The following is a 9,454-nucleotide window of genomic DNA, read 5'->3' on the forward strand; positions in this document are numbered from 1 at the left end:
GTCTTGTTTGATAGCTACAACCAGAGCTGGTGTGACAAGTTCCCACCTCGATGACAAAACCTGCATCATAGTTCTTGTAAGCTGTCTCAGGCCCATAATCAAAGGCCTGATTTTGGTTACTGGGATAAATTGTGGATCCCTTGCAGCATCATAGAAAAATAGGGCTGACAAGGACCTCAGGACGCCATACCTAGTCCAACTCCCTGCTTAAGGTAGGATCAACCCTGTCTGAACCATCCCAGATGAGGGTTTGTGTGGAGAAGCCAAGAGGAGTTGATCTACATGGTAGTAATGCCCAGAGAGTGTTTCAGCTGTGGAAGGTCAACAGTCAGGGACAGAAATGCCTGCTCATCAGCCAAAGGACACTCTCTGCAGAACCCAAGTTCATCCCTGACCCTTCCATCTTTGTCCTCGGAGGGAATCCTACAAAAAACCTTCAGGAGGAAAAAAGACAGGCCTGGGAACAAATATCCACACTCTTACTGAACACCCGCCACCATGGACTTGAGGCAGGTGCCGTTGCATTGCCATTCTCACACCTTCTCTGCTTCACAGATTTTCCCATTTTAAAAGGATTAATTCTCTTAGCCTAACAGGATTGAACAACAGTAAGTCATTGTAATTTAGATTCAACACAGGCTGCAGATATTTCTTTCTTGACTTATACTAGGTGTCCAAAAGCTTGCCTATCATCTCCACTACAAATTTGGACCAACAAGAGATATTACCAAGCAGACCTCACTTTGTGCATGGTCCCTGGACCACCGTGGCTAAAACAGGACCATTATGTTGGCAAAGAAAAAGCTGAAGTCAATGGATAAATTCAGATAGTAGAGGGCTTACAGCCAAGAAAGCACTGGAAGCATCTCCCAATGGCTGATCTCAGGTGGAGCTGTGTATGTTTGTAGACAGAAATATGGGATATTGTAGCCCAAAACGGGAAGGTCAAGGGAGCCCCTGGCAACTTTACATCCCAAATAAATTAGGGCAGGTGGGCGAGAAGTGTTATGTAAAGCTGTCATGTGCTCAGCAAGTCTACACGTTTCATTCTTTTCACTTTGAATACTTGACTGTGTTCGGGAGCCCTGAAAACCCCTCACCTTTTTCTGTGCTGGGGGTGTCACTACCTTCCTCCTCCCCAGATTTTATGCTCCCAGAAGCAGTTCAGTCTGAACCACAATAATTAATATGCGAGAGAAGGTGGATGGTGAGGGAGTTTCAAGGGAGCTGAGATGCATCAGCTAGCAATCACACCCAACACTAATAAGGTGACCCCAGGAAAGAACAAGGGTCACAGGTCGTGACTCAGTTTTCCTGCTCCCTACTCCATTAGCCAACAGATTGTTCTCTCAGAGAAATGGGCAAGAATACAGACATTTGAACCTGAAGGGTATAAAACTCCTCCACACCAAGGCATGGCTGGGCAGGGGAGCAGTCTGCAACTTGCCTTGACCATGAAGATGGATTCTGAGGGGCCCGAGTCTCCACCACCCGGGGCAGCATGTCTGTGTATGTAGCTGCTTTTGGTCACGTGGCCTGATGGATAACAGCTCAAGAAACCTGCGTATAGTTTGGAGGAATTTACTTTGGCTTCTCTTGGACTACTTCTCTGGATAAAATAAAAGCTCCTAGAGACATCCTGGGTGTAACAATCATTCTACCGAGCATCGTATCAGGCTGCTCATAGCTTCCTATAAACAAGCTGAAGGACATCTTTTTCTGATTGACTTTGGAGTGTGGGCTGGGAACATCTGCCCCGAAGAGCATGCTGGAGCGGAGCCCAGACATGCTCCCTCTCCTTGGGAGGATGCTGCATCATTTCGATCTTCCAAGCTGCAGAGCTGAATCGATCTGTATCTGTCTGGGACCAGCCCTGATGTGTTTTTCCACTGCTCAAGAGGAAGGTGGATATAAAGAGGCTGTCGGTAGTCTTGGCAGCATGGCTGCAACCCTGCTTTGATGCAACGCATTTATTCAAGATGCTGCCAGGCTCCAGAACCCTTTGGCAAGGCAACAAAGAGCAATGTACAATCCCTCCCTATACAATACCCGTGGCAAAGCTGTGGGCTGCAGCTGCTTTATTCTGATAAAGAGATGAGCAATGAGGCAATGCTGCAATTGCAATGAGCAATCCCGGTCCCTGCTCTCATGATAGCTAGTGACAGAGACAAAAAGCTGCTGAGAAGTCTCTGGGTCAAAGGCAGTCCCTTTCTTAACCTCCCCATGTCTCTGCTCTGAAGCTCATGCTGCAACTGCAGGCTTGCTCTTTGCAGAAAACCAGCGGTGGTGAGGGAGAAGTCAGTTCTCACCCTCATTAGACTCAAGGCACCCACCTTGAGTCTAAATATGCCAGGCCACAGCTTTCACTCATCTGGTTTTTTTTAACTACGGAAAAAATACTAGAGCAATTCTTCTATTGCAAGGAGTTCAGAAAGACCATAACTGGGCAGGAGGGTTTGGACACTGTGGATTCCTATTTGAAATCTCTGGGTTTATCTTGCGACTGTGCAGACATACCTGATGGGGCTATTTCAGCCCAGCAACCTTAAAGGGATTTCATGACACCTCAGGGTGCTATAGCAGTCCTGTTGAGAATCACCGCTCCATTTGCATGGCACCGTTCCAGCATATCTACAAGCGCAGGACGTCCTAACCCCAGCGCTCACATTCGTCTCAAATCTCCCTCTTTCCTGGAGCCCAAGAAAGGATAAAGCTGGTTCCCCTGGTGGGCTGGGAGCCAGCCATTTCCTTCTGATGGGCTTTTGTATTGCAGCAGAATGAAATCCCTGGCTGCAATCACAGGCCTTGTTGTGCCATAGAGACGAATACCCCTTAGCCTACAATGTGACAGCTGGAAGGGGAGGGGTGAGGGGAGATAAGGGAAGGGAACTTTGCTCAAGGTTACAGAAGGACCCAGGAGTCCTGGGGATCCAGACTAAGCTGTGCTGTTCCCCTCAATTCTAGCATCCAACTACAGACAGCGTGAGCCCTGGGGAAGAAAAACGTGTGTGGGGCGGGGGGAAGCAATCATTTGGAGAAAGGGAAGGCTATTGCCTCTGAAATAAAGCATGCTGAGCAGACATTTCATTTCCTGCTGTGTCACTGAAAAAGCAATGCCACAAATTTTATCTCAAATCTCAGGAGACAGCGATAAGACAAGGGCAGCAACAAGGCAGCCATTAGCTGGGCTAGAAGGGGGAAGAGGGGCATTTGCAGGATTGAGACAATCCCAACAGACAGGAGACGCCAGTACCAGGGATGAAACCTGAACCGGCTCGACTGACTGACTCAGTGGGAATCGATTATATGATATACTTAAAGTGTCACCTCAACGGCAGGTCTCGTCTTGTAGATGCTAGGAACCAATGGGAAGCACTGGCCAGGTCTATATGGTTTTCCACCCAATCCCAGGGAGGCTGCCAATGATGGAATAAGTGACACCCACTCAGTCATGTCAAAAGTCAGTGACTCAAAGTGGTCCTGAGGCCCCCCTCCCCACTGTTGCTTCTGGACCTCTTCTGAGAAAGAAGATGAGCATGGCATGGGGTGGGCACCCACAGCCACACCAAGACCCCTCCACTTTTGAGGGGGTCTTGTGTAATCAAGAAGGGGGACCATGGAGACATGGCCACAGATTCCAATCAGTTGTCTGACATCCCAAATTCAGGCCTAACCAGCATGAACACACACACCTCTCACCAGGCAAGAGACACTAAAATCCACAGTGGTGTCTCTGCTTCTTAATGAAGTCCAAAAGACAAACTAGCCAAGACTGGAGACAGATTTTGTCCTGGGAAGTGAGATTCTAGAGCTGCGATCAGATATACAAACAATATTTTTTTTGTGCCCGCTGCTACAAAGATTTAACCCTCTTGTTTCCAGATATCCCTGGGGATGCAATAGCACAGAAGAGATTTACCCTCTACGTCCTTCTAGATCAGTATTCCAGCCTCCAGCCATCGAAGAGGTGACAGCTAGCAGCAAAGATGGCCGACCCACTGCAGTAGGGAGCACCAAAGAGGACCCCCATCTCTAGCTGAATGCCAAGACCCTATGTATAGAAAGGACCACCCAATCCCAACAGGAATAAGGCCCAGAGACCACTTCAATGGGTCCCATGGGTGATTCGTGGCCAACTGCTGAGTTATACCCACATTTATCCCAACACAGTTTGGACATTGAGTCAATCAGGGAGAGGCGACAAGGTACTCCAGAGTCACCCACTCCCAGTCCAACCCTGGAGATGGGCTGATTTCCACTCCCCCACTCCTGACCCTACAGAACCTGCACGGCTGGAGAGCAAAGCAGAAGGACGGACCCTCTGGAGTGAACAGACTCGTTGGGAATTTCAATGGGCTGTCGGCATCTCCAGCCTCCTGATTTACATGCAGCGAAGACGCACGCGCACACATGCAAACCAGGCCAGGATGATAGATCGCTCTGCCCAGAAGAGCCTGGCTATGACAAAGCAACATCAAAGCCAGGGCTACAGATTGAACGGGAACCTTCGCTTCCCCTCCCCTGTCTGGGATGCACAAGGAGAAGGGTTTTTTTCCCCCCTCTTGAAGTGGGTCGGCTCCTTTAAGAGCTGTCACCTGCTTTTTTTTCCCTCCCCCCCACACCCCCCCCATGGAGGCATCTGCACTGCAGATCTTTGCAGGAAAGGCAGCCTGGCAGACGCACAATGGGGAGGAAAGAACAGCCCCGCTGGACAGGGAGCGAAGGAACCAGCCCCTGCTTTGTCTGATCAGCTTCCCCCCACTTCTCCCTCTCCCCGCCACACGCTCCATTTATCGAGCTGTCACTCAACAAAAGGGAAAAGGCTGCAGCAGAAATGGAACGGAGCCCTGCCACCCCCCTCCCCCACAGCCACCTGCCCTGGAAGACCTTCAGCCAGTGGATTATTCCCACCCCACCCTCCGCAAGGAGATAAATATACTTGCCCCCAGTGGCTAGGAGGAGGGGGGAAGAGGGGGACGGTGAAGCATTCATCTCGCACCAGCTCTAGCGGAGGTGTGTGTGGGGGCGGGTGATACCCTGATGTCTTGGGGACCAGAGGACGCCTCCCCGCCGCCTCCCTTGGGCTCGGACAGGGGTACCTTGATCCCCGCCCTGCCATGATGCACCCCCACCCGTCCATCCACACACCCAGATCCCTGCCCCCTTGCACCGCCATCTGCCCAGCCCTGATCCAGGGCCCGCCCAGCCACAGCCCCCCAGCGCATGCGGGGCACCAGTGCGCAATGCAAGCTGCCCTGGTCCTGGGCCCTGCGCTCACCCCAGCCCCTTCCCTGGGTGACGCTCCCACAGGGCTGTTCCAGGACCCCCCCTCCGCCTGCTCCTCTTCCCCTGGCTCTTCCAGCATCCCTCCCCCAGCTATTCCTTCCCCTCAGGCTGCTCCAAGCCCCCCCACAAGAACTGCAGGCTGTTCCAAGACACGCCCCCAGCTGCTCCCCTCCCCCCCGCTGTTCCCAGCCCCTCCCTGGAGAGGTCCAGGCTGTTCCAAGCCCCTCCCCCCAAGCTGTTCCCCTCACAAGGCTGTTCCAGGCCCCTCCCCCCGGAGCTCCGGGCTGCTGCAAGCCCCTTCCCCCCGGAGCCGCTCCTCCCCGGGGCTGTCCCGGCCCTTACCGGCGCAGGGCGGGGAGCCGCCCCCCTTGCAGTCGCGACCGCCAGCGGGGCTGGGGCCGCTGCCCGGCTCGGAGAGACCCCCCCCGAGGGAGGAGGAGATGTAGGGGGACTGGGTTGCGGAGTCGGCCATGGCAGCGGCAGCAGGAACCCAGGCAAGGCGCGTCCGACCCACTCGACGGGCAGACAGCGACTGACAGGCAGCCGGGACAGCGGCGCAGGACGCGTGCGCGACGCGGAGGGGGGCGGTGGCGGCACACTGCGCAAGCGCGGGTGGAGGGGCGGTGCCTCTGCGCATGCGTATCGGAAACCGCGGCGCGGGCCTCCAACGCGCAGGCGCCAACGGCCGATCCCGCGCGTTCGCCCTAGTGAATAGACCTTCGCCTGGGTGCGCTTGCTCAGTGGAGCGTAGGGCGGTTTACGCATGCGCAAGATTTCTGGGCAGTGTCGCTGCGCTTGCAGCACAGGCGCACGCGCAGTTGCGTCCCGAGGGAGCAGAATAGGTGCGGGTGGGTGGATCCGCGTTGATTTTAGGTTCCTGTTTAATAAAGCAATAGCAGCGCAACTGGGAAGGGCAACATCTTTCTGCAGTCGCCGCCTGCTCTCAATACAACTCCCCACTGCAACCAGTCCAGCTTTTCCCAGCCTGCAGCAGATCCCTTTCCAGGGCTGCACCAAAGCTGGGGGAGGAGGGGCCCCGCACGCCTATGTCCTCTCCTGCCTCGTGGGGTGGGTCTGACGGCTCACAGGGGCTCTGGGAGCCCGGACACGGGCAATGCAACGTTGCAATAGGGTTGGCGGAGGGCAGGACCGCCCCAGCACACGGCCCCAGGGCACCCCTCCCCTTCCCAGCGCCGCGGTGCACCCCGGGAGCCCCCCCCTCCTGGGGACTCCATTGCCCAGCGAGCTCTGCGTGCTGCGCGCGCCCCCCTCGCTTTGGCTGCGCGCGGGGCACGCCGAGAGTTGTAGTCCACTGGGAGGGGCAGAGCCACACCCCGGCGAGCTCCAAGCGAGAGGGTTGGCCCCGTCCTCGCCCCGCCCACCTGGGGGGGGGGCGGCTGTTGATCCGGCGTCGGCGTCGTGCTGGAAGCGGCCGGTGAGCGGGACTCCCCTGTAAGGCCCCTATAGAGCTATAACGCCTCGGCTCTGCTGTGGGGCGCCGGGTCCCCTATAGAGCCGGCCCGGGGGGTCCTTTATAGGGCAGGAAGTGGAGCCCCCAGAGAGAGGAGCTTCCTATAGAGCCCCTATGGAACGGGAGGGGGACCGTGGGGGTCCTCCTATAGGGCCGGTTGTGGGGGGTCCATGGAGCAGGTGGGCAGGACTTGGTGGTTCCCTATAGAGCAGATGGGTGGGATGAGGGCTTCCCCCTATAGAGGGGGGAGTCCTACCCCCCCCCACGACCTGCAAGGAAGGAAGTGGCTTTATAGAATTGGATCTGTGGTCCTATATAGACGGAGGGGCATGGGGTCCCCTATAACAAGGAAAGGGGGGAGCTCTGGGGCCCCCTTAGAGAAGCTGGAGATGGAGTGCCCTATAGGGGTGGCCTATGGAGCGGCGTAGACACTTGTGGTGTCTCCTGTAGAAGTGGCCAAAAGGTCCCCTATAGGGGTTTTCCTTGTAGGAAGGGAAGGGAGGCCCCAGAGGGTTCCCCATAGAGAGCAAGGCAGGAGGGAGGGCTATAGGGTCTCTTTTTGGAGTGGAGGGTGCCTAGAGGAAAAGGGACCCCTATAGCAAGGCTGTAGGGCCCCTTGCCCTTTGGAGGAGGGGAGGCTATGGGGTTCACCTGAGAGCCAGGAAGGGTCTAGGGGCATCTGTGGACAAGGGGTTTCTGTAGGGGACCTGAAGTGGGTGAGTCTCCTATAGTATTCCTTAGGGAGTGGGGCCTGCATGGTCCCCTATAAGGAGCTCCTATATAGGACACAAGGACCGTATTTGCCTAGTCCCCTGATTGTGGGAGCTATATAGGCTTCTATAGGTGTCTTCTCAGCCCCTATAGCACACGTAGGGCAGGGCTGGTCTCTATATACCCTCAGGTCTGGGGCCAGGGGAGGGCAGGGCTCACACCTGAGACTTTTTTCCCCAGCTCAGCTTCCACCCAATGGAGAGGGGCAGGGCGGGGCGGGGCTGTCTGCCTCAGTTTCCCCTGGAGGCCTGGGCTGGGGTGGGGGGAAGGTGTGTAGGGGCAGCCCCAGATCCCTCTTGACCACCTCCCCATGCCTCAGTTTCCCCACCTGGGGAGGGAGAACCCCATCCTACCCTGCATGAAATTGAGGGGGCCCCAGTACTCCAGTCAATAGGGGCTGTATTTTTCCTGCGAAAGGGGCAGAAACATTTTGTGGGGGGCCTAAGACCCTTCCCCTTGCCCCCAGTGCCTCTGTCTTGCTCCTTATGCCCCCCCCGAAGGTTGGTGCCGCAGGCCGGGTGGGGCAGGGCAGGCTGGCATGCAGAATGTATTCTTGGTGTGTTCAGAACGGAAAAAGGGCGGGCATGAAGCTCGCACGGAAGACAGGGGAGGAGGGGAGAAGGGATCCATCCCATAATTCCTCTCTTAGTCATCAGTGGCTGCCGGGCGGGTTTGATGCTGCTGGTACGCGGTTGGGAAATTGGAGCCCCCTGGTGCAGCACACGGATGGGGCACGTCTGTGCATGTGGTGAAGCTGCCCACAATCCCAGCCTGGCACACGTATGTGGCATGGCGTGTTGTGCTGAACCCCACATGTGACACTCCTATGTAGTGAGTTCCCCCCGCCCCTGCCCCCGGTACACACGTTACACAGAGTGTCCAGGCTATAGCAACATCCCTGCTCTGGCACGCGTGTTGTGTGGGATGTCCATGTTACAGTTGCCCTTGGGGCCCCATGCCAGCACATGTATGATGCATGGTGTGTCCATGTTGTAGTGATCCCCTGGGTCTTACCCCCAGCACACGTGTGCTATGAACATCTGTGTGCCACTGCCAGGGGTTACTTCAACCTGTCCACATTGCTGTGACCCCCTTGCTGTGGCACATGTGTGTTGATAGTATGATGTCTATACTGATGTGATCTCCCCCCGCACTGGCACACACATGTTGATGGCAGGTTGGTGTAGCGATGAACCCCCCCCCCAACACATGTACGTTGCATGGCAGATCAGTGTTGTAGTGACCCCCCCCATGCAACAAATATATGTTGCTTGGCGTGTCTATGTGGTAGTGACACCTCCTGCACTGGCACATGTATGTCAATGGCAGGTTCATGTTGTAGTGACCCAACCACCCCCTGGGTCCCAGGTTGGCGCATGTATGTTGAGGGTGTCTGTGTTGAAATGATCCCTATGCCCTTGCATATGCATGTTTTGATGGCACATGGGTGTAGTAATAACCCCCCACCAGGCCCCTGCACACATATGTTGCAGGACATGTCTGTCTGGTAGTGACCCCCTGCCACTAGCACATGTATGTTGGTGGCATGTCCATGTTGTAGCGACCTCTCCTGGGCCCCACGCTGGCACATGTATGTTGCTTGTGGCATGGCCCTGTTTTAGTGATCCCCCCCACCTTCAAGACCCTGTGCCAGTGGTACCAGTCAGTGCCCCAGGTGGTACTGGGGGTAGTGGGGACAGGGCTGGACTATCCCAGGTTAGCTCCAGGCCTGTGTGTCCAGTGGGGGGTGGGGGAGGGTGAAATGATGCAATGGAGCAGGACTGGGGGTGGGGCTTAGGTATCCCGGGCTAACTCTGTGCGTGTCCAGTGTATGTGGGGCATGATGGGGTCAGGCTGTGGGCGGGCTTTCGTATCTCGGGGTAAACCTGTGTGTGTCCAGGGGTGGGGGGGGGTTGATGGGGTGGG

At 55.8% G+C, this 9,454-nt stretch overlaps 1 protein-coding gene across 3 annotated transcripts in view; it reads right to left on the reverse strand.

The window, feature by feature from the left end:
- RTN3 (reticulon 3) overlaps nucleotides 1-5,862 on the reverse strand; it is a 44,384-nt gene extending 38,522 nt beyond the window's left edge. The window contains exon 1 of one of the 3 annotated variants that reach the window (XM_025193259.1): nucleotides 5,629-5,862. In XM_025193259.1, the coding sequence (XP_025049044.1) occupies nucleotides 5,629-5,758 (130 nt within the window). In that variant the 5' untranslated portion in view covers nucleotides 5,759-5,862. The remainder of the gene's footprint in view (nucleotides 1-5,628) is intronic. The other 2 variants (XM_025193260.1, XM_006036864.3) reach the window with 2 other exon arrangements.
- Between the last annotated feature and the right edge of the window lie 3,592 nt (nucleotides 5,863-9,454).

Source organism: Alligator sinensis, unplaced genomic scaffold (genome assembly GCF_000455745.1).
Source record: "Alligator sinensis unplaced genomic scaffold, ASM45574v1 scaffold1860_2, whole genome shotgun sequence".
NCBI lineage: Eukaryota > Metazoa > Chordata > Crocodylia > Alligatoridae > Alligator > Alligator sinensis.